Here is a 25,730-nt window from a genome sequence, read left to right as displayed (position 1 = left end):
TGGGAAATGGCTGAAGAAATTATGGTCTATAAATATGATTTAATTTAATAGTAAATGTATTCCTGTAAGAAATTATGAAGGGGGGGAGGTTCAGAAAAACCTGGGAAGACTTCTATGAACTGAAGCAAAGTGAAATGAGCAGAATTAGGAGAACATTGTACACAGTAACAGCAACATTGTAAAGATTATTCATCTTTAAAGACTTAGTAACTTTGATCAATACAATTATCTCCCACAATTCCAAGGGACTCATGATATCATGAGATATCCACCTCCAAATAGAGCTCCAGATGGGTTCAAAGTGTAGATGGAAGCATTTTTCTCTCTTTATATTTTGTAACATGTTTTATGCAAAAAAAATATTTTGTATGACTTCATATGTGTAACGAGAATTGTATTTAGAATTGGGAGATAAAGAGTCATGTTTGAGGAACACCAAGAAGGACAGTAAAAAAATGTGAAAGGGAGTAAGTGTAAGAAGATTGGAAATATGCTAAGTGGCCAGGGCATGAATGTCTTTAAAAAACAGAGTGTTTTGTAGTTGGTCCTGAAGCAGTATGGAAGCAATAGAGTTTACTGAATAGAGAGTGATGATATGGTTAGAGTAGCACTTTTGGAAAATCACTTTGGCAGCTGATTGGAGGATAAATAGGAGTGAAAGTAGAATGAAAGGAGTGAGATGTAACAGCAAGTTATTGCAATATTCCAGACATATAGGGATGAGGGCCTGGGCCAGGATGGTGATGGAATGAGAGAATTTATAGGAAAAAAATGTTACAAAGGTAGGAAGATCAAAACAAAAAGGCAACAGTTTTGAAATTTGAGGAGAGAGAAAAGTCAAAGATAATACCAAGGATGGGAGTTAGTTTTGATAGGTAACATTAATTCATTAATTCACTTGACCATCAAGAAAAAGTCACAATTGGCCAATGCCCAGTGATGCAGAATGTGGCATTGTACATGCTGTCAGGTAAGGTTTGGGGAGGTGAATGGGGAGAGGTCCATTTTAGTGAAATATTTTTCCTTTAAAAAGTTCAAGTCATAGGTAATGGTGAATACCAGGAAATGTCTTTTAGAGAAAAAGACTATTATAGCTTGAACTGGCACCCAAGTCTCCTGAGTCTCCACTCAAGGTTCTTCCCAGTACATCCCAACCCTTTTGTGACTATCAAGATGGTATAAACTTAAATCTTTACCATTTCATACTGAAGTGATTTACCAGAATATGCTCTTTAATGGGAAGAAGAGCAAGAGAACAAGATTCACACTCACTACTCCCCACAGACCAGATGTGCTCTTCAACTAGAAAATCCAAGAACATCTAACTGCCCATTAACTTTGCCTTTGCTATCCTCCATTCTAAAGGTTTTTCCCCAGCCCCCTATGCTTCAGAAATCCATTTTCTTGAGGAAGACTGCTAAGATAATGTTAAATAACAAAACCTGGATAAATCAGACATAACTAGATAATGAATGGAGATACCAGGGACTGCCTTCACTGAGTTTTTAATCCTAGAGAGATACTTTGAATCATGGGCTATGAAAACTCTCTGATACCCTGGCCAGAGTGTCCCTAAGGCATCTCCTCTCCAAAGTGCTTGTAGTGAAGGGCACCAAAGACTCTCCTCACTTTCAATTCTATGAGGTTCAGCCACAGAACAGAAGCAGGAAGCCTACTTACATGTCAATTTCTCTTGTCTTTAGGAGCCCATGTGCCAATTGAAGGTCATGGCCATTCCATTTGATTCAAAGTGAAGAAAAGAGAAGAAATATAAGTGGACATCTCTGTAGGAGATCTTCCCCAGAGCATCTCAAGGTAAAGATAGACAATGGATAAGAGCTTTCCTTAGATGAATATTTGGCTTGGGGTCTTGGGGTTCAGAGATGAAATGGATAATAGATTTCACCTATTTTAGCCACCTCCCTTTAAAGTACAAAGAACTAAGACAAAGAGAGAGAATTCAACTCGCCCAATCAGAAACAGTACTGGAACACAGGCCCTGAAACTTAAAATCCAGTATTCTTTTTAAGAAACCACAATTATCTGGCATCACCTTACAAAGGGCTTTTAATTGTCCTATCTATTCAGTCACTAGGTAAGATGAATGTCAGAGATTTCTTAGACTACTAGAGGTAGCAAAGACCTTTGAGATCAATTAGTGCAGGGGGATGGGGACTGGATGGGGGGTCAGGAAGCCCCAAGTTTAAATTACTGGTGATGACTTGTCAAATTATTTAACATCTGTCTGCCTCCGTTTTCTTACCTATAAAGTGAGGATAATAATAGCACTTAGCTAAAAGGATTATTGTGAGCAGCAAATTAGATACTATTAGTAAAGTGCCTTGCAAACCTTAAAGTGCTGTATTGATGATGATGATGATGATGATGATGATGATGATGATGATGATGATGATGATGATGATACCAAGTACATCATTTTATAGAAAAGGAGAGTTAGGACCAGAGAAGGGAGGTGATTTGCCTATACTAACATAGCTGGTTAATGATTGATCCAGGCACCAGCCCTTCTGACATGTTCTTTCAATCCATTTTGTTGATGTTCAGTTGTTCAGTCATGTACAACATTCGTGACTCTATGGACCATAGCATACCAGACCCTTCTATCCTCCACCATCTCCCAATGTCTGTCCCATCTCATGTTTATTGCTTCCACAATTCTATATATCCATTTTATCTTGTGCAATGTAATTTCCCTTTTACCTTCAAACTTTCCCAATATCAGGGACTTTTCCAATGAACCCCGTCTTCTTATTTTTGTGGACATTTAAGCTTTAGCATTTAACCTTCCAGTGAATAGTCTGAATTAATTTCTTTCCATGTTGTCCAATGCTCATAGCCATACATTGTTACTGGAAACATCATAGCTTTGACTTATTTGGAGCTTGGCCAGTAAAGTTATGTCTCTGCTTTTTTACTAAAAAGCTGTCCAGATTTACCATAGCTTTCCTCCCAAGGAGCAAGCATCTTTTAATTTGATGTCTGTAGTCACCATATATGGTGATCTTTGAGCCCAAGAATATAAAATCTGACAGTGTTTCTGTATCTCCTCCCTCTATTTGTCAGAAAATGATGAGACCAGTTGCCAAGGTTGACTTTTTTGATGTTAAGCTTCAAGCTAGTTTTTACAGTCTCCCCTTTTACCCACATGAAGAGGCTTTGTAATTCCTCTTTACTTTTTTCCATCAGAGTGACATCATCTGCATGATTGTTGATATTTCTCCCAGCAACCTTAATTCCAGAATATAATGTAAATGTTTCATGGTGCTATTATTATCTCACTAAATGCATAGTAACTGAGGTAATGCCACTTATATATAGGAAAGAGCTTTGAACTGGGATCTCCAACACACTATAGCCTTTCTCTCAGTCTTTCCACATTTTGGGGACACCAGTTCACTGTCTGGGCTGTCCAATTACCCCTCTTCAAGTTCAACAGTCTTTAGCTGCCACCAGGAAGCGAAAACATCCCAAGACCCGCTTGTATTGAATCTGATATTATGTTATAATGAGTCATCTTTGATGCACCTAAGCTTACATTCAGTTCAATTTTAAAAGGAGGAAGAAAAACATTTATCAAGCACCTGTTTTGTATTGGACAGTGGATACAGGTAACACTACTCATCTATTATCAGGCAGAGGAGTGGGAGAAAAGCTCATTAAATTGCAGAGGTTTTTTGTTTTTTTTAAGCAATTGGGGTTAAGTAACTTGCTCAAGGTTACATGGCCAGGTGTTTCTGGGTGGGTGCTAAGTGTCTGAGCCCAGATTCGATTCCCAGGTCATCCCGACACTGGGGCCGGTGCTCTTACTCACTGTGCTACCTGGCCACCCCCAAATTGCAGAGTTTTACAGAATGTTCAGTCCATTTCTATCTTACTGATCAAAGAGACTGAGGTCCAGAGAAGGGGAACTGATTTGCCCAAGGTAAATTGCTAGTTAATACCACAGTTAAGGAAAGATCCTAGGCTTCCTGGTTCCTAGTTCAAAAAGAAGGCATTTCTGTGGAGCACCTTTTTTATAAAATAAGATCATAGCGATTTCTCTGAGTAATAGAAGTAAGTGGATACCCTTTACTTTCTTGTGGCCCAGTGGGGAGAATCCTGGCACTGCAGTCAGAGAACCTGGGTTCAAACCTGTTTTTAATGCTTACTACCCATATGACCTTGGGAAAATCACTAATTGACTTGAACCTCAGTTTCCTCATCTCTAAAATAAAGGGATGGGGCTAGGTGATGTCTTAGGACCCTTTCAGCTCTAGAGCTATGATTTTATGTTCCAAATTTTACTGATGAGAAAAATGAGTCCCCAGGAGAAAAGCTATACAATCCAATAACTAATAAATGACAAACCCAAAACTCTAGAATTTCTAATTCCTATAGAAGTGTTTTTACCATGTTTAAAAAAAATTAAAGTCTTTAAAAGATAACTTCAGGGACACACGTTAGCTTCCATCAAATATTTTAAGGGCTAACATGAACAAGGAAGAAGAATTTTTCTATTTGTCTCCAGAGGACAGAACAAAGATGAAGTGAAAGCCACTTCAGCTTCATGTAGCAAGGAACTTTCTCATAATTAGCACAATCCCACAGTAGAATAGGTTACTTCAAGAGTTAGTGAAAGCTTATAAGTGAAGACTTGGGCACATTGTAAGAGCCATTCTTGTTCAGGACTTAATGGTCTCTACGGGCCCATAAAACTCTGAAATTATGTGATATTCTCATTTGGAGAGAAGCCTATAGAGCAACAACACAAAGAGAATGAATTTCAATCACAGTGCATTGTGGGTGAGATTGGATTTAATAAGCACTCATTTCCTACTCTTCTCAAATGTTTTCCCCTTCTTTTTGTATTAAATATTTTTAACCAATAAAAATCCAACTTTTCTTTGTCCCACCTTCTCTCTTTTCCCCTCATTGAGAAAGAAAGAAGAACAAAATCTTTGTTACAAACATGTGTAGTCAAGCAAAACAAATTTCCCCATTGACTTTGTCCAAACATATGTGTGTGAAAAATACATATATATGCACACACACACATAAAATGGAGGGAGGAAGAGAGGGAGGGAGAGAGAGAGAGAGATCTCAATCTCCACGCTAAGGTAGATAGCATGTTTCATCAGGAGTCCTCTGGAATCATAATTTTGAAAAATGTTCTAAAGTCTATCAAAGTTTGTCTTTATGATAATGTTGTTATATATAAGTTGTTCTTGTGATTCTGCTAACCACTCTGAATCAGTCCATAGAGAATTTCCTAGATTTTTCTGAAACCAAGCCCTTCATTATTTCTTATAGAATAATAGTATTATATCACAATCGTATACCATAATTTGTTCAGCCATTCCACAACTGATGGGCAACCCCTCAGTTTCCAATTCTTTGCCACCACAAAAAAAAGAGCTACTATAAATACATTTGTATATATAGGTCTTTTTCCTCTTTCTTTAAAAACTTAGAACATAGAATGTCAAAACTAAAAGTGACCTTAGAACACTGAACACAAAAGACCAAAGCTGTAAGAGGTCTTAGAAGAAATTTAACAAAAACCTCTTCATTAATCAGGCAAAAATTACTGACCCACAGAAATATGAAGTGATTTGCCTAAGGTGATCTTAAAAGTCCAATTTCCTATTTTCCTTTGGCAGGTGAGACATGTCTTCTCCCTACGCTTTCCAGCTCAATCAATCTGGTCCCATTGAATTCGTATTCCAAGTGTTCACCACTTCCCCCAGGATCCAGGCTCTTCTCTTCTGCTTCTTCCTCCTCCTCTATATGATGATTCTCTGTGGGAACACTGCCATCATCTGGGCTGTGTTTACCCACAGCTCCCTGCATACCCCTATGTATTTCTTCCTATCCAATCTGTCCTTCCTGGAGATCTGTTATACTACTACTCTGGTACCATTGATGCTCTCCAACATCTTTGGAGCCCGGAAACCCATCACACTGGCTGGCTGTGGGATCCAAATGTTCTTTTTTGTAACCCTTGGTGGGACCGACTGTTTCCTATTGGCTGTCATGGCTTATGACCGCTATGTGGCCATCTGCCATCCTTTGCACTACACTCTCATCATGACCCAGAAGCTATGTACCCAGATGGTAGTTGGCTCCCTGATTCTGGCTATTTTTCTTGCCTTGCACCTCACATCACTTGTGTTTACTCTGCCCTTCTGTGGGTACCACAGGGTGATCAAACATTTCTTCTGTGATGTACCACCTGTCCTACGACTGGCCTGTGCTGATACTCACATTCCCCAGGCTGTTGTCTACGTGGTAAGCATCATTCTCCTGACCATCCCATTCGTTTTCATCTGCATTACCTATGTCTTCATCACCAACACCATCTTGCACATTCGCTCATCTGAGGGCCGCCAGCGGGCCTTCTCCACCTGCTCCTCACATCTCACTGTGGTCCTGATACAATATGGCTGCTGCAGTTTGGTCTATTTCCGTCCTCCTGCAAGTACCACAGAGGAAGAGGATCGAGACCTTGCCTTGGTCTATACCTTTATCACCCCCCTGCTTAATCCCCTCATTTATACCCTTCGTAACAAGGATGTTAAAAATGCTCTGAAAAAAATCATGAGCAACACTAGATAACCAGATCTACTCAGTATCAATTCATTTCAAACCATTTATTACGTGCTTATTATATGACAAATACTATACTAAGCATTGAGGATTTTTTTTTATTGATAGTCCCTAACTTTAAGGAATTTAGATCCTTAATGAAGTTTCCTGACAGTTCCTGAATGGAGGGGGAGAAATTAGGGTCACTGGAGTTGTACTTTAAATTCAGCCAAGAGACTTAGTTTATTTTCCTTGTTTTTAACAAATGTCCCAGTCTAAGTAAGCACAACCATTATTTTTAAATGTATCGATCATAAATGTCACAAGAGGCAAAATTCAAACCTAAATTCCTGACAGCAAAATCAACTCTATCCATTATACCAGGTAAGATAAACAATTTGGTAGAGTTCCTTTGGTATTAAGGCCTGCCCATAGTCAACACATGAAGTACTGTGTTTCTGTCTCAACCCCCACACACCACACTCCAGTTCTTACTTCAGGGAAAGTTTTTGTCTCATCAGATCATTTAATGCCAATTCTTGAGTGATGATTTTCAACATATCACTGTTAGAATTCCTTTTACAGGTTCATTACTTTCATTACATTAATACATATATACATATATAAATTAATGAGCATAAAACCCTACTTACATGGAAATTCTAGCAAAGTCTAAATGTAAGTAAAGAGTGAATCCAGAAGGCAAAGGTGGGAGTATTATTTGTGGTGCTTCTCTTGGGGTGAAGGTGGAATTCCTGCACCTCACCAGAAACTCCTTGTGAGATAAATCGTACAAAGTCTTTGTCATGTGCAATCTTCACTCTCCAGCATCCCATAACCACAAACTGGAAGAACACTCACATTGTCTGTAGTCAGGTAGCAACACAGAACACCTTATACCGGTTGGATCTAGTTGAATCCAATGACTCAGGCACATACATACAAATATACACACTGGTATTCATGTACATATATGTGTACTGTGTTCACACATATGTACACATGTATGTGCATGCACACTTAATTGGACTATAAATGTGGTTGGGAAAAAAAGATAAGGTTACTATGGGAGTGCAGAATTAAATTCAATGATAAATGGTATACATTATCAAGGTTGCTTTTTCCTTTGATTCTTCTCGTAGCAGACCAAGATCTCCAGTTTTTTGTTGGAAATTCATGGTGTTACTATAAACATGTTTGCTCTAGTCTTATACCATAGTACTTGGGCAAAAACATACAGATACCCTCTGGATATGTTCAGGTTGCCAAGAGAAAGCCCTTGCTTAATATTCTGTCATTCTCAGAAATAGTGAGGTCAACCTGAGGTTAGCATGAGGTTGTTAGTTGACCAGTTGGCCGGATTGTCTTAACAACAGCCTGAATTCTATGTAATAGGAAATTACATAACTTTTAAGTCAAATAATTAATTTACGTTAATCAGGAGGAATAATCATGAGTGTTACACCTTCCTCACGTGGGCCTTGTACAGATCACATGAGCAAATGGATGAGAAATTCCTTGGTCAATGTGGAAATATAGAATAATTCCAGAGAGTTTGGGCTGATTGATGTCAGGTGTTATCCATAAGAGGTGGCTTCAGGGAGAAAGGTTTTTCTATTTATGTTTGAAGGATGTTTTTTGAGAGCTCTTCATTCATTTATTTATTTTCTCACTCATTCAACAAGTATTGAACACTTACTAATGGCCAAGCACACTGTACTAGACCTCTTAAAGTATACAGTAAATATGTGTTAAATATTTACTAGATATAAAGTTTGGTTTTCAGCACCAAATGAGATTTTTTAAAATTAGATAATGCACAACCTATCCTTGTGGTTACAAGATAAAAATACAGAATCCACAGATACAAAATAGAGAAACACAGATTTACTATCATTCATTCATTTAAAAAATTATTAAAATTTAACTATTTGTAAGTGATGGTTATATAATATTTTAAAAATTATAGTACCAAAAGCATAGAATGACATCTATGCTGTCAAGTGAAGTGGTTTGGTGATGGGTTTGGTTTATTTTTTTATTTGTTCCAAGGAACAGCTCAGTACCAATGGTATTTGGTTTTATCTATAGCATAAAAAATCGATCTTTTTAATGGTAGTCCATGCCCTCAGTAAGTTTTCTACATTGTTCTAGGAGGTCAACAGCATGACCAGAGACATATATAATGTAAAATGAGTTTTGATTGGGGCAAAGAAGTAACTGAGACAATTAGTCAAAAATAATTTGAGAAAAGAGAAAAAAAACTTGCAAATTTCCACCAATGGAATCCCCACCAATGAATAGCTTGGTTTTCTCTGTCTGCATTCCCGGTATTCCCCAAATCATATTTCACTAATAGACACCCAGAGTTGAATAACTTTTTGCCATGTATTCATTGTGTTCAAGGATCATGAGAGACAAGAGCACTAGTTGAAGTGAAGCCCTTAATCCGCAAAGAGTTTAGTGTGGGTTCCAAGGGAGTCTGAAGTAGAAAATGGAGTTTTTGTGATGGGTCTGAGAACTTTTCTGGGTAACAAGCTTTTAGAAGCAGAGAGGGAATGTTGTAGTATATATTGATACAAAGATGCAAATGAAAAATATTTCATTTTAGATGAAATTTAATTTTTAAAAGTCGCTGCGGGCGGCTAGGTGGTGCAGTGAGTAGAGCACCGGCCCTGGAGTCAGGAGGACCTGAGTTCAAATCCGGCCTCAGACACTTAACACAAAAACTAGCCTTGTGACCTTGGGCAAGTCATTTAACCCCAACTGCCCTCCAAAAAGCAAAAAAAAGTCGCTGCACCCTACTAGATAATACAACATGAAAACTGGTAAATAAATGGAGGTACTTTGATTAAGAAGATATCTCTAATAACTAAGAGATTCAGAAAAGGATTTCTATAGAATGTGAAATCTGAACTGAGCCCTAATGAAGGCTATGAATCCTAATAGAGGAAGGTTAGTGGAGGGTGAATTCCATGTATAGGGAACCACCTCAGCAAAGGCAAAGAGGTGGGATATAGAATGTTGAGGTCAGGGAATGGTAAGTAGGCCAGGTTGACTGGAATGTAAAGTACTAAGGGGTATTCTATGAAATAAGTGTAGAAAGGTAGCCTGCAGTAAAATTATGCAGAGTTTTCAATACCAAGCTGTAGAGGTTTTTCATTAAGGCAATAGGGAGCCAATGAAGATTCTTGCAGAGATAAAGGACAATGCCAGATCTGTTATTTAGAAAGATTGTTTAGGGCATATTGGAGAGATAAGAGACTAAAAGCAAAGATATTGGTTAGCAGATTACTGCAAAAGTGAAAGTCAAGATTGATGGGGGTTGTGTCTAAGCTGGTGGCCATAGTGGAGAGACAGGAACAGAAGCAATGTGGATGAACAAATGAACAAAACCTGACAAATAAGCACATTGATTTTGAGATGCCTCAAGGACATCTAGGTAGAAATGTCCAGCAAGAGGTGGTGATTTGAAGCTGAAAATCAGAAGACGGTCAAACAATAAATATTTATTAAGTCCCCCGCTATGTGCCAGGCACTATACTAAACACCAGGCACACAAAAAAGGCAAGAGACAGCCTCTGTGCTCACAGAGCTTGCACTCTAATAGGGGACACAATATGCAAACAAATACATACAAAGCAAGCTCTATATGGGATAAGTAGGAAATAATTAATAGAGGCAAAACATTAGAATTAGAAGATTGGGTAATACTTTCTGTAGAAGATGGGATGTTAGGGTTTAAAGGAGGTCAAAGAGGTTAATAGTCAGAGTGGAAGAGGGAGAGGATTCCAGACAGAGAGAGTGCCTGGAGCTGGGACATGGAGGAGTGGATAGAGAGACTTAGAAATCATCTAGATGTGCTCCAGATCATCTATGGGTCAGAGGCTAATTATCACCCAAAAGAGATTTGGAGAATAGCTGTCATTGCAGAGCTGACTTGTTGGAAATGAAATTGAAGGGGCACCATCCTAAGTTCTGCTACTATTTTCCCTGACCTGAGTTCTGAGGCATGATGAATTTTATTTTTGTTTAGGACATATGCATACATGCACACATATATGCATGTCATAGGAGTCTGTGTGTATTGCTTATATGATTATACCTGGGTGTGTATGTACATATGTGTGTTTGTGTGTAGGTTCACATATACATGCATCAATTATTGATAAGGTTCTTGAATTACAGGTCCTCTTTCCTCCTTGGAAAAATGCGTGTACTTGCCCTGATTTTTAGTCTAATAATTTCATTCTGATTATGTCTGTCTAAATAAAGATTTTAATTCTATAACACTCATACACTCCTAAGATTTTTTTTAAAAAAGACTTTGGAGCCTGCATGCTAGAGCTAGAAGAGACCTATGGGTCATTTATTGCAACCTCTAGGTAGAGGTTTTTGATTCTGAGAATCTTATGATATTAGTTGACCGTACCTTATCCCTGTGCTTAGTGAGAAAGCTTTTCATACCTCTCCTTTACATGCTATCTCCTAATTGCAAATAAGCTCTTTTCATCCTTAGATTTTTTTCTTTTTGTAAACAGAAATGAGTGTCCTATTTTCTTAGATAACTCTTGGTTTTTATTTTTATTTAAATATTCTTTTGATCCTATTCTCTATATTTTCATTTTATTCTTTTTGTATTATCTGTTATGTAAATATCCACAGCCTTGTGGCACAGTGAATACAGTCTTGGACCTGAAGTCAGGAAAATCTCAGTATAGATGCAGCCTCACATACTTCTTGTGTCATTCTGGGCAAATCCCTTAACATCAATCTGTCTCAATTTTCTTATCTATAAAATAGAGATCATAATTCTCTTCTACCTCCTCAGTTTTGAGGATAGAAATTAGATAATATTTGAAAGGCATTTTTCAAATCTTAAAGTATTATCTAAATGGTAACGATTACCAATGATTATATATGTTATTCTAGGTGTTTAACTGTGAATTACATTTGTATTCCTGGTATGATTGCCAACTGATCAAAATGGATAATTTTCAACCTATACTATATTAAATTTTCCAGAATGTCACTTAATATTTTGTATTGATATTATTTAATAACATCGGTCTCCAATTTGTCCTTATAGGCAATAGAGTTGGAAGGTACATTGGAGACCCCCTAGACCAGCATTTATCAAACTTTTGGCCTCAGCTCCCCCTTAACCTCTTTTTTTCCCATTTTTAAATAGTATTTTTTTCCAATTACATGTCAAGACAATTTTTGGCATAGTTTTTACAAGATTTTGAATTCCAAAATTGTAGACAATTTGATATAGGTTATACATGCACTATGAGGTAAAACATATTCCCATGTTAGTCACAGTTGATAAAAAAAATAGATCAAAAGACAAAAAAAGCACCAAAAAAAAAGAATTAAGGGAGTGAAAATCTACATTCAGAGTCCACCAGTTCCTTATCTGGATGTGGATAGCATTTTCCTTTGTGAGTCTTTTGAACTTGTCTTGGATCATTGTGTTGCTAAGAAGAGCTGAGTCATTTACAGTTGATCATCACACAATGTTGCTAATACAGGATCTGCTCATTTCATTTTGCATTTGTTCATATAAGTCTTTTCAGGTTTTTATGAATGCCTGTTCATCATTTCTTTTTGCACAATAATATTCCACTACTTTCATATACCATAGTTTGTTCAATTATTCCCCAACTGATGGCCATCCTCTCAATTTCGAATATTTTGCCACCACAAAAAGGACTACCATAAATATGTTTACACATGTAGTCCCTTTTAACCTCTTAAAAATTATTGAGGACCCTAAAGATCTTTGGTTTATGTGGGATATAGATGTGAGAGATGGGGAGGAGATGTTGTTATTTACTATATTTGACATTAAAACAGCTTAGGTTTTTTTTAGTGAAAATCATTTTGACCTCATGAATTGCCTGAAAAGATCTAATTGTACCTGGACTAAATGCTGATCTGGTCCAACTCCCTTATTTTACAGATGAGGAAATGGGCACAGCAAGGTAAAGTGAATTTCCCAAGGTCACATGTATACTAAAAGTTAGAATCTGAAACTATGTTGTCCAACTTCAAGCTCAGTACCCTTTCCACTACATTTTCTTGTTTTCTGCTTTATATTTGCCAAATTTGGGGACCCGTAATTATAATTTCACATTGAGACAATTTAATAAGATTTACTTTCTCTGTTTGAGAACAATTTTTATAGTTAAAATATTATTTGTTCTAGCTAGACTCTTTCCAACCACAGATCTGGGGAAAATTGGTACCCTAATGAATTTGATCTGTCCTGGGAATGAAGGGATGTGCTGGCATGTCAACATTTCCCCCACATATCTGTGACTTCAAGTGGTCTCACATGCTTCATTCAAAGTCTGCTTCTCACCTCTCATTGACAGGGTCACCACAGGTCTAGAATCTGAATGTTTTGGGTTCCAGAATGACATTTACTTTGTCTGCCCCCAATGTGTTGAGGCACCCAGGAATTCACCAGTTCAACCAGGTATGCTAGAGAAGTGACCTTGGTTGTCTAATGAATACTGGCCATGGAGTCAGGAACACCTGAATTCAAATCTGGTCTCAGATACTTCCAAGCTGTATAACTCTTGACAAGTCAACTAATTCTTTCTGTCACAATTTCCTTATCTATAATATTGAAATAATAATAGAACCTACTTCACAGGGTTGTTGATAGGATCAAACAACGTAAAATACTGCAGTGCTTTGCAAACCTCAAAGTGCTATCTAAATATGAGCTCCAAATATTAGTAACTCTTTTTCCCAGGCCCATATCAGGTGCCACTTGCTCACTGGAACCTTTCCTGATCCTCTCAGCTGGAAGCAATCTTTCCCTCCTCACATTTTTCTGGAGCATTTTCTCTGGATATTCTTGCTGCAATCATTCCCTTTTGTACCACATTTCTCTTTGTAAATCTCTTACTCTCCCACTCCCCAAAGAGTAGAAGCTCCTTGAGGGGAGCCACTGTGTTACATTTTATCCCTGTATCTTCAGTACCTTGTTCAATGCTTTGTACATGGGAAACGCTTTAAATCATTTTTGTTTAATTGGAATTTTTGGATATTTTTTTCACTTGAGAAAAGTGAAACTTTTCTCCCTTTAGTCACACCCCTCATAAGTTGGCATGAAGTGGTAGTTTAGCCATTTCCCCCTAGAGAAATTTGCTAGAAGACAACTTAAGTCCCTGTGGAGGGAAGGAAAAAATAGGTGACAAAAAGAGTAAGATTCTCTCCTACTGGCCTCTAGGCTCCAGTTGGGATGTCCACTGAACAAGCCCATAGAGATCTGCATGCCCATTGACCTTATATGAATTATTCTCAATTCACAAAGTTTTCCCCAAACCTCTCTGCTTCAGGGACACATTCCTCTGAGAGAGACCTCATAGAGGACAGTAAATAACCTGATTAAAGAAGAATATGACTAGGTTGTTAATGGAATCAACAGGGATTGCCCTTGTCGGGTTTCCTCATACAACAGATGCATCCTGAACCTCAATCTAGAAAGTGTCCATGGTACAAATGACCACCATAAGCTAAAGCTGTCTCCACTCCAAGACCCTCAGGTAGGGAAGGATGCCAGAGTCTGTTCCCATTTTCAACTCTATGAGACCTAGCCAGAGAACAAAGGAAGGGGGAGTACCCACTATGTAGGTCTCTCTTTTCTAGTAATCACTGTACCCTTTGAAAGTCTGGAACCTAATTCCATTTAAATATGTGAGAAGGTAAGGAAGAGAGTAATTGAGCTCTGCCATAGACTGGCACAGGAGTATCTCAGGACAAAAGCAGACTGCTGATCAGAGTTTTTCCTCAGATGGCTGATGAATTCAGAGACACTGGAAGAAGGTAAGGAGAGGTAATCTCATTGCTTCCTTCTCATTTACTTGTATGATTTGAGATCCCACGATTTGGAACCAGGAAAGTCCCTTAGAGATAATTCAGTACAAATCCTGTCATTTTACAAACAATAAAACTGAGTACCAGTGAAAGGAAGCATCTTTCCCGAGAAAATATAGTTAGCTGATGTGTTCTGGCTTCAAATCCAGTATTCTTTTCATTCTAATGGACTTCGCAAGGGTTATCTTTGAAGGGTATATAAACTAGCCTGGCTACTGAAACCTCAGGCAGCACTATGGCATAGATTATATAGACTGGTAGAGGCAACAGGGGTCTTTGACATCAATCAAATCCAGAGATATGCTTTTCCAAATATGACCGATATGGTCATTTCTTTTACTAGACTATTTTGTAACAAAGGAAGGTTGCTTTTGGGGAGAGGGGAGTCAGCAGTCAGTACGTTAATGGGCAGTCATAGATAACATGAAGAAAAAAAAGAGCATCAAGGCAATAGATTAAATTCACAGAAGAAATGAAAAAGAACTGTAGAACACAGAAATTTTTGTAAAAACTTATTAAATTTTGTGTATGTATACACACACCTATATATATATGTACATATACACACACACACGTTTCTGAAAGACGAATTGTTACAGAAATTCACTGTTTCTTACACAATCCTCTTTTAATTTTTTGTATATTGCAATGTTTGTAGTTATTGATGGTTATTAGGTTCACAACAATAAAGAAAAGTTTAAAGACAGAAAAAAGCAGATTAATTGAACCTACTCCCACATATTATATTAACGATTCATTGTCATGGGATCCAGTCCTCAGGATCTCCTTCTTCTATGACATGCTTCAATAGCCCAGGGCTATCAGCATTATCTCACCAAGTACACCATAAACTGACGTACAGGAAAGACCCTAGAACAGAGAGAAGTGGGCTTTCAAAGCAATTCTGCTGCTAACTTGCCATGCGATATTGGGCATTAATTCATTCCACTTCAATTAGTTCTTTTAGAGACCAACTGGCCCAACCCTACATTTCCTACAGAAATGAGGAAGCTGAGACTTGGAGAGGTTAGTTAGGTTACCTATAGTTACACAGCTAGTAAAAATCTGAGGCAAGACTTGAACTCGTCTTCCTTACTATTAAGTCAAACATTCCATTCACTGTGCCACCTATTTGCCTCAGTTTTCTCATCTGTAAAATTAAAGGGATGGTAGACTTAATAATCTTTAAGGTCCCTTCCAGCTGTAACATTCAACGACTCTGGTTCCTTAAGGGCAGGACCCACATCTCCCACTCCTCTGTATCCCCCAAAGCACCATGTACACTGTGGGCACATAATTATGTTCAATAGATGTTTGTTCATTCAATGATTAAGTAAACTTAAGTAGACTTCATGCCACAGCACCAGAAAGGTCCGCTAGCTTTGGTTCTCGATTGCATCAGGGAGAAAGTAGACACAGCATCTTCCTGCTCACCTTTCCCTCCTTGGTTAATCCATCCTAGGCTCAGAGCCCAAGGCCCAAGGAGTGCAACTTTCTTAAGTCAGAAAACAGCCAAGTTTCTACCCTATAATGATGAAGTGGCATCCCTCAGGACCATGTTGCAGGACATGTTCATCCCTATAATTCATGGAAAAGGGATCATCCTTAGAAATTTATTTAAACTTTCACCTAAATGGCTAAATACAGGGATAATCTATGATCTCATAGCATAATAGACTCAGAGATGGAGTCTATCTATCTATCCAGTCCAATCCCTTGCTATTACATGATGAAACTCAAGAATACCAGAGAAGTGAACTTGCTCATGGGTACTCGGGGAGTTCTAAAGTTTCACAACCCTCCCTCACTCAAATCGAAGTCAACTGCAAGTCATGTCATCATCTCCCTGATGTCATGGTCCTCTTGGAGAACAAAGGAAAAACACAATCTAAGACTTCAATTTGAATCTAGGCATTCTGGTAGTGGTAGTAGTGGTGGCAGTAGTAGTAGTGGTGGTAGTAGTAGCAGCAGCAGCAGCAGCAACAGTAACAGCAGTAGTAATAGTAGTAGTGATCCTTTAAATAGCATTTTAAGGTTTACAAATCACTTTGTATTTGTTAATTCACTTGATTCTCACAATAACTCTATGAAATAGATGGTATTCTCCCCATTTTACAGATAAGGAAACTGAAATAGAGATTAAATGACTTACCAAGGATTCCCTAGCTAATGAGAGTCTGGGGCATGATTTGAACTCAGGTCTTCATGATTCCAAGTCCTATGTTCTATCCATTTCACTGCCTAGTTGCCAGAATTCTTTCCTCTTTACTACACATATGGATATTCATCTGTACAGGTACAGATGGCAGCCCACAGATGCTGTCCTTAAGAATCTTATGCCTTCCTTGGGAAGAAGAGATAAGATATTTATACCTTATTCTAGTCATTCTTCTCTATATTCTCCCAAATACCCTCCATAGAGAAGTTACTCAGTGTACTGACTGCCTTCTTCTAGATCAGGGCTTCCTAACCTAGGGTCCACAGACCCCAGGATATCCATAGGGAAACTATGGAGTAATTTCATAGAACTTAAGTGGTAAATTACATCTTAATCAGCAAAAACTGGTTTCCTTTGCTATTCTATGTATTTTATTTTACTCATTTAAAAACCTTCTGAAAAGGGCCCACACATTTCACCAAACTGCCAATGTGGTCCAACGACTCAAAAGAAGGTTAAAAAGTTCTGTTCTAGGTCTTTTTGCATTTTCTGAGTTCTTTTACATCACCTGAGATATTTCATTATCCCTCTCAAATCCCTAGAGATTTTAGCCATTAGAAGGGAAGAGAAATACCCAGGTTCTTTACCAGTGTTCTTTGTCTTGAAGTCACTACTACCCTATACACAAGGTAGCTTTGTCCCACCAACACTTTCTTTCAGTTCAGTGTATCTGTCATTTATCAATTTATCATTGCCTAGTGCCATGACACATAAACCAGGAAGCATAAGCTTGAAGAAAACTGATGTCGATCATCAGAGTAGGAGCATTGTGGGTCATGAAATCACAGGTTATATGAAAATTCTTAAATAGTATCTGATGCACCCTCATTTTATAGACAAGGAACCTATGACCCATAGTGGGGGGGTAGTTGTTTGTCTAAGCTCAGCAGCTAGGTAAAAGAGATTATAAAGATTTTTAAAAGCTAAACAGGAGAATGTATATTTTATTCTAGAACCTATAGGAAGCAAGTGGAGTTGGTATAGTCAGATCTGTACTTAAGAAAAAATTACTTTTTTCCTAAAAAAGCATCGAGGATGGTGGATTAAAGTATGGAGATACTTAAGACAGAGAAACCAGCCAAGAGGGTGTTGCACTAATCTAGGTTTGTTGTGATGAGAGCCCATACTAAAGTAACTGTGACAACCGTGTGAGCAGAAAGAAGGGGCAAGAGATGTTGGGAAGGTAGAGACATCAAGATTTGGCCAGTGAGATACAGGAGAGTAAGGAGTACAGGATAACACCAAGATTATGAACCTGAAAAAGGGGGAGTAATTCAATAAATATGAGCAATTTTGGAAGAGGGGTGTTATGGGGAAAGATAATGAGTTCTGTGTGGAGCACATGAAGTTTGAGATATCTTCCTGGCACCCATTTTTAAATGACCAATAGACAATTGGTTATATAAGACTCAAGGTCAGAAGAGAGATTGGAAATACATATCCAGCTCTGAGAATCACTGGCACAGAATGATCATTTAAAATATGAGTTGATGAGGTCAACAAGAAGAATACAGAAGGAGAAGAGTAAAGGACCTAGGACAGGGTCTTGGGTGACACCCCCAAGCATGACCAAGATAATGAATAAGCAAAGGAGATTAGAAAGTAGCAATTGAAGAGGTAGGAGAGAGTAATGTCAAAAAGCCCAGAGAGGATAAATTATCTAGGAAAAGAGGAGGTTCAACAGGCTTAAACTCCACGGACAGTTTGAGAATGATGAGAACTGAAAAAAAACATCAGTTTAATCAATTAAGAGATCTTTGGTAACTTTGTAGAGAATAATGAGTTTGAGTAATGAGATTGGAAGTCGGAGTGTAAAGGATTGAGGCATGATTGAGAAAAGTGGCAGTTGAAACAGTGAGTGTAGTTTATTCTTGGAGTATAATTGAGAAAGGAAAGTGGGAAATAGGACAATTGCTGGAGGGGGTGGTTAAGTCTAGTGAAGTTGTTCTTTTAATGTGGGGGAGATGTGTTAAAAAAGTAGGAGGAAAGAAGCAAGTAGATAGGGAAAGGCTAAAGATTGATGGGGAAATGATTGAGGTTTTGATCTACTGGAAAAGATAAGAGGAGATGGGATCGAGGGGACATATAGAGGAATTGGTCTCATGAAAGAGAATGGCTACCTCTTTGTCAGAGATGTAAAATAGAGAGTGGGGAATTTGAAGGGGGTCGAGATGAAAAAGAGAGAAGAGGGAGTTCACAGTGAATAATTTCAATTTTTTCAAAAAGAGTAATCCACAGAGTCCTCAACTAAGGGTGAAGGGAGAGGAGAGTTGTGAGGTTTGAGCAGAGAAAAGGATGCTTAGAAAGACTTTTCTGGAGAACAAGATAAAGAAACAGAAAAAGAATAATAAAAGAATTGTCTCAACTCTGTGAGAGTCCAGATGAAGTTAGATAATGCAAATCTATAATGTAACCAAGAGCATTCCTGTAGAGAATCTTTTTTCAGTTACTAAGAGTATACCAGTTCCTCTGTCTGGTTAATGGAAATGAATATGTGTCCTTTAAGTTATGTGCTCTGTCTAAGGGATGCGATTTGTCCCCCTACCTAATGAGACTGCAAGCCTTTCTGGAGCAGAAAGTGCTAGACTGGGTGGCAGAAGAGCTGGATTTGTATCTTGACTAAGCTATTCAGTAGCTGTGTGACCTCAGACAAGTCATTATAACTTTTGGGACCCCAGTTTCCTCTATAAGTACTTTTCTACACCTATCTATGGTTTTATTAATGTTCTAGGATTTATTCAAGGGATAATGATATTCTGTTACTTTATAAAATTTTAATACAGCCATTTTGGAAGAGGCCTTAGAGGTCATCTTGCCCAGCCCATATTGGAGCAGGAATCTCCTCTACTATCTTTCTAACAAATGATCAGGGATGAATATCTTCCAGTCTCTGAAAACAACCCATTACACTTGTATAAGCAAGATTTGCCTTTTTTCATGCTCAAATCAATTTCTCTGTAACTTTCCTCCATTGACTCTAGTTCTTTCCAATGGAGTGAACCTAAACAAGCTTAATCCCTCTCCCTCATGACAATGCTTCAAATATTTGAAGACAGTTATTAAGGCACCTTCAGTCATTTCTTCTCCATCTTTTGGCCTATACATCAAAGAGAGGTTTTATGTGGTGATATTAGAACTGTCTCCATTTCTCCTGAGTATGAGTTACAATCCTATTCCAAGATAATAAATTTGTTTAGACATGTTTGGTCTCACTGAAAAGAGAAATGCCAGATTTAGATGCCTATCCATCATTTTTAGGTTCTATATGGAGAGAAATAAATATATCATAGAATAACCAATCATCAATAAACCAGGCAATGTGTTAAGCACAAGGAATTAAAAAATTCTTTCTATCCTAAAAAGGAATGGACTGTCTCTGGAGAGAATGGTTCATTCCTTACTAGGGTCTATCAGTAAAGGTTCAAAAATAGCTTATAGGTATGTAGCAGGAAGTATGTTGTAGGATTAAAGGATCTCTAAGGCCCCTCCTAACCCTGAGATTCTATGATATTTTCCATTTATTTATGGCCTCCAGAGCCTTAACACAGAGTGTATGACCATTAGGCATGGTGGTGCATAACCAATATTAGTTGAAATAACTGCCTTTCTGCTGCTCTTCTCCTCCCTTTCCTTATCTTCTCTCACTTCTTCCTTTTTTCTTGTTCTCTTCCACCTCTCCTGCTATTATCCACTTGCCAACTCTTGTCATCATGATAATCATTGTTGACACACCTCTCTTTATTTTCCTCCTCCTCCCCTTCTTCCTCTTCCTCCTACTCCCTCCTCCTCTTGTTCTTTTTCTTCTTCTTCTTCTTATCCTGCTCCTCTCTGTTTCCCTTCTCCTCTTTTCCCCCCTCTTCCTTTGTTTTCTCTTTCTCTTCTTCTTTCTTCAAGTTTGGAGCCTACAGAATGGTTATATACTTCTATGTGCTAGGCACCATAATGCTGTTGTGGAAGAGCAAAAGCTCTGTCATAGAAGAGCTAATTCAACTTTTATTTCTAGAACATAATATTGTCATGCCAAGGAAAGTAATGTAGACAATCAGAGCTAGAAAGTACTTTAGAACATAAAATATAGAATGTCAGAACCAGGAAATACTTTTGAACCCAGGATTCAGAACTAAGAACTTTAGAAAATAAAATGGTAGAGTGGGACACTGGTTTAGGTCTAAGTTGCAATGAACCCTAGAACTTTGATCTTTGAATCTCTAAGCTGAAAGGAACTTTAGTAACTATCACAGACTGTTGAAACTAGAATAAAATAGGGTCATCTAATCCAAGCCCTTCCTCATATAGATAAGGACAACTAAGCCCAGAGAGATGAAATGACTGGCTAAGATGATTTTAACTGGACCTCAAAGTCTGAAATGGTGTAATCTCATCCTAGTGTAATGGTAATTCAGACAGAGTGAACCAACTGCCTTGATATGGGCACTAATTCTCCAATGGCAATGGGAGTTGTAGTTTTCTCAGACAGTGAAAGGATGAAGCTATCACTGAGATTGACATTGGAGGTCAGAGTTTTGTTTTGTTTTGTTTTTCCATTGCAGTGAATTTTTTAAATCTCTCTGTGGAAGACATAAGAGAGTCAAAGAAAGTGAGGGAGGACAAAGGGGAATAGTAGTGAGTAGCAAACAGCATTGGGAGATGGGGAATACTTTCCATGACGTTGACTCTAAGCCTCAAATTGGCGTCAACCCTTTCCTTTATTAAAGAATCTTATTACAATAACTCAGCAGGGAGTAAAAGAACCATATCAACTTGGAGAAGGCTCTGGAAGGCTGCTGAATCCTCTCTGTTCCTACTCTTTTTGCTTCCTTGCCATAGATGACCTTGGATCATTGTTTCCCACTGTTTCTTTGCTCTTTTAAATTTTCGAATATGTTTATATCTTAATGATAGCTTTTCTAGATAAAGACAATTCCATTGTATCCTGAATTAGCATCTTTTCTATAGAGATCAAGAAGACAAATAGCTATTTATACCAAACTTAACTAGCTAGAAACTACATTTCCAGGCTGGTTATTAAGAGATCGTTGGGGGGGCTCGGAGCTTTAGATTAATTTGATTAATTATGTTCCATTTTTAAGTTTTCCAACTTTATAAAGAAAAAAAAGTTAGGTGGAAATGAGACCTACACTAAAACCCTCATGAGTTATATTTTTTTTTATCTCTGAACCAACAGGTTATTTTGAATGAGGAGACTTTGGGATTTCTCTACCCTTGTGGAAGAAAAGGGATGATGAGCAGGTATAGGGACCTCAAGCGATGACATCCTGAGACGGTCTCAGGAGATGGAGACAGGTGTGGTCAAGGAGAATCAGTTCCAGTCACCCCACTGAAGGGAGGGAGGAAGGACACCTCAACCAAATTAGCCTCCACTGTGACATAGGCTGAGTGATAATAAAAATGAAACTTCAGGTTGCTGATTTCATTTAAATAAATCAGTGAGTAATTTATTTTTTCTTTAACAGGTAAGATGTTTCTTCCCAACTTTATCCATTTCAACCAGTCTAGTCCCACTGAATTTGTATTCCGGATGTTCACTACTTCCCCAAGGATCCAGGTCCTCCTCTTCCTTCTCTTTTTCCTCCTCTATCTGATGATCCTCTGTGGAAACACTGCCATCATCTGGGTTGTGTGCACCCACACTTCCCTCCGTACCCCCATGTACTTCTTCCTGTCCAACCTGTCCCTCCTGGAGATCTGTTATACCACCACTGTGGTACCATTGATGCTCTCCAACATCATTGGAGCCCAGAAACCCATTCCATTGGCTGGTTGTGGGGCTCAGATGTTCTTTTTTGTCACCCTTGGCAGTACTGACTGTTTTCTATTGGCTGTCATGGCATATGACCGCTATGTGGCCATTTGTCATCCTTTGCACTATACCCTCATCATGACCCAGAAGCTGTGTACCCAGATGGTGGTGGGCTCCCTGGGCCTGGCTCTCTTTCTCTCCCTTCAGCTGACAGGACTGATCTTCACCCTGCCCTTCTGTGGTCACCGCCGGGAGATCAACCACTTCCTTTGTGATGTACCACCTGTCCTACGCCTGGCCTGTGCCGATACCCAAGTTCACCAGGCTGTCCTCTATGTGGTAGGAATCCTTGTACTGACTGTCCCATTCCTGCTCATCTGCATCTCTTACATCTTCATCACCACCACCATCTTGCGCATCCGCTCAGCCGAGGGCCGCCGGCGGGCCTTCTCCACCTGCTCTTCCCATCTCACTGTGGTTCTGCTGCAATATGGCTGCTGTAGCTTGGTCTATTTGCGTCCCAGGTCCAGCACCTCAGAGGATGAGGATCGACAGATTGCCTTGGTCTATACCTTTGTTACCCCCTTGCTTAACCCTCTCATCTACACACTACGGAACAAGGATGTCAAAGGTGCCCTCAAAAAATCCATGAGCAGCAAAGCAACCTCTGAAACCCCTTGAAGAAGCAGGGTGGAAACCTTGTGGTTATTAAGACATTGAGACATTTAAAAAGCACTATTCTAACACAGTTCCCCGCACTTTGTACATAGTCTCTTAAATTTGTTGTCTGTTCTCTGAAATACTAAGTATACTTCAACATTGTTAACAATAAAACTATTCCAGGAAAGGACAGACAAAGAAGTTATTCCAAAGAATTTACAGGGGACTTACAAATAGGGCAAATTAACAGGCTAGAATCCTAAAGGTCATCTAGTCCAAGCCAATCATTTTATAATATGAGGAAACTGACACATATAGAGGTTAAGTGACTTGCCCAAGGTTATGCAAGGAGTAAATGACAAAACTGAAATTTAAACTCCTAAATTCAGTCCTCTATTCAGAACCCTGGACAGCTAGATGGTACAGTGGACAAAGCTCTGAGCCTGGGGTCAGGAAGATTCATCTTTCTGCATTCAAATCTGGCCTCAGACACTTACTATGTGACCCTGGGCAAGTCACTTAACCCTCTTTGCCTCAGTTTCCTCATTATAAAATGAACTGGAGAGGAAATGGCCAATCACTAGAGTATCTTTGCCAAAAAAAAAAAAAAAGAGTCACAGTCAGACATAACTGAACAACAACATCCACTACCCTGCCTATGCCACCAAAGAGGAATCTGGATATAAAACATTCAAGAATCTTTGTTATCTTTGGATCTACATCCTGAGGAGGGGGCTTTAATAGCCTCTCCACACAAGGATGCTGTAGGCAAGAAATGTCCACCAGAACCACTGTATTATTTTTGTTGACATTAGAGCTTTATTTGTAATTATAGTTACCTTAATTTACCCTCTACTTGCATATTCCTACTCTAGCCAGTCCCTAGGAAACATAAAATCAGCAGTTTGGATGTACTACATGTTTAGTTTCCATTTGCAGTGTGATGATGATAAGTTGATTGGCATAGTAAATAGAGTTGGTTTTGCAGCTGGGAATACCTGCCACTGACATATACTGACTGTGTGTCCCTGAATAAGTCACTTGACTTCTAAGTGTCCCAGGCTACGCTTCAAGATCATAAACTACAGAGCAGAGGCTGATCTGCCCTAGTAAAGGAAACTTCTCACTAGGACTTTCCAATTTTAATAAAATCACAAATCCAGGGGGAAAGCCTGCAATACCAAGATCAAGATTAGGGGGCAGAAAATCACAGATAACCCTCAGGTCTCCTTTGTTAAGACCTATTATAAAGACACTAAGGTGTGGTTGGGAAAGTGCTGGATTTGGATAAAGAGCCCAACTCTGCTACTTACTGTGTGACCTTGGAAAACTCACTTTGCTTCTGTGCCTGAGTTCCCTCATCTGGAAAATGAGGGAGTTGGGCCTCTCTTTGTTGGGGCTCTTCAAGCAGAAACTGTCTGACCCTTTGTTGAGTATGTTAGAATGGAGATGCCTTTCAGGTATGGGGTGGACTTGACAGCCTCTGAGGCTCCTTCTAACTTAAGTTCTATGTTTCTATCATTCTCCAACTGTCCTCTAAGGTCCCTTATTTTATGTTTGTGATTCTAAAATCCCATGATCTTGTCTTGCTCATTTATTCTTTATGTTGCTTTGAACAAGTCCATTTCCTTTTATGATCCCTAGTTATAAAATGAGGGGAATCAGGTTTAGTGCTAGAAGAGTCTCTTGAGATTGTCTAGTTCAACCTCTGCCTTATGCATATGAGGAGACTTGGGCACAGAGAAATGACTTGACTAAGGTCATACAGGCAGTGCATTGCAAAATCAGTATTTGAAGAGAGCTGCTTTGAATCGCCCTTTCCCTCCTGCCCCCTAGCTGACCTCTCAGGTTCCTTCCATCCCTTGACTTAGGGTCCTACGTTTTTTGAGAGTGCCTTTACTTTCATGAGAAGACAGGACAGAGCCATCTTTTCAGCCTGAGAAACTTGATGTTCCCTGAGAGTCTACTGAAAATAAAGGAGTTTCTTTTCTCTTTTGAGGCTGAGGGAAAACAGGTAGCACCCAGAGCCAGAAGACTGGGTCAGATATTCAGAACTCACTGTTCTATTGGAATTTCAATATTACAAAGAACTTTCCTCACCTAGCACATAAAAAGTAGTAAATAAATACTTTGATTGAACAACCATGTCTTGTCAAAAAATGGCATCATTATCCTTACTTTATGGATGCAGAAAGTGAGACTCAGAAAGGTGGTGTTTGTGGTCACAGAGCTAATAAGTAATGTACTCAGACCTTGGCTTCCTCACTCCAAGTTCAAAGTTCTTTTTGTTGTTCAGTCATGTCTGACACTTCATGACCCCATTTGGGGCTTTCTTAGCAAAGATATTATAATAGGGGCAACTACATGGCACAGTGAATGGAGCACCAGCCCTGGAGTCAGGAGGACCTGAGTTCAAGTCCAGCTTCAAATATTTGATACTTAACTAGCTCTGTGACCTTGGGCAAGTCACTTAACCCCAATTGCCTTGCCTTCCCCCCTCAAAAAAAATAAACAAAAAAGATACTAGAATGGTTTGTCATTTCCTTCTCCAGCTCATTTTATAGATGAGGAAACTGAGGCAAACAGGTTAAATGACTTGCCCAGGGTAAGTCT

The 25,730-nt window shown here is 38.8% G+C and overlaps 2 protein-coding genes across 2 annotated transcripts; both read left to right on the top strand.

Annotated features, from left to right (window-relative positions):
• The first annotated feature begins 5,667 nt into the window (after positions 1-5,667).
• On the top strand, positions 5,668-6,615 carry LOC138177089 (olfactory receptor 10Q1-like). Its single transcript, XM_069108081.1, has one exon. The coding sequence runs from the start codon at positions 5,668-5,670 to the stop codon at positions 6,613-6,615; it is 948 nt and encodes a 315-aa protein (XP_068964182.1).
• A 15,560-nt stretch (positions 6,616-22,175) lies between these two features.
• LOC138177012 (olfactory receptor 10Q1-like) lies at positions 22,176-23,138 on the top strand. The gene has a single exon (XM_069107994.1). The coding sequence runs from the start codon at positions 22,176-22,178 to the stop codon at positions 23,136-23,138; it is 963 nt and encodes a 320-aa protein (XP_068964095.1).
• Positions 23,139-25,730: the final 2,592 nt, after the last annotated feature.

Source organism: Petaurus breviceps, unplaced genomic scaffold, assembly GCF_028583685.1.
Source record: "Petaurus breviceps papuanus isolate PSGF00001 unplaced genomic scaffold, PetGlider_PUasm1.0 90330, whole genome shotgun sequence".
NCBI classification, from domain to species: domain Eukaryota; kingdom Metazoa; phylum Chordata; class Mammalia; order Diprotodontia; family Petauridae; genus Petaurus; species Petaurus breviceps.
Note: the sequence above shows the minus strand (reverse complement) of the source record. Positions and strands in the feature narration are given on the sequence as shown.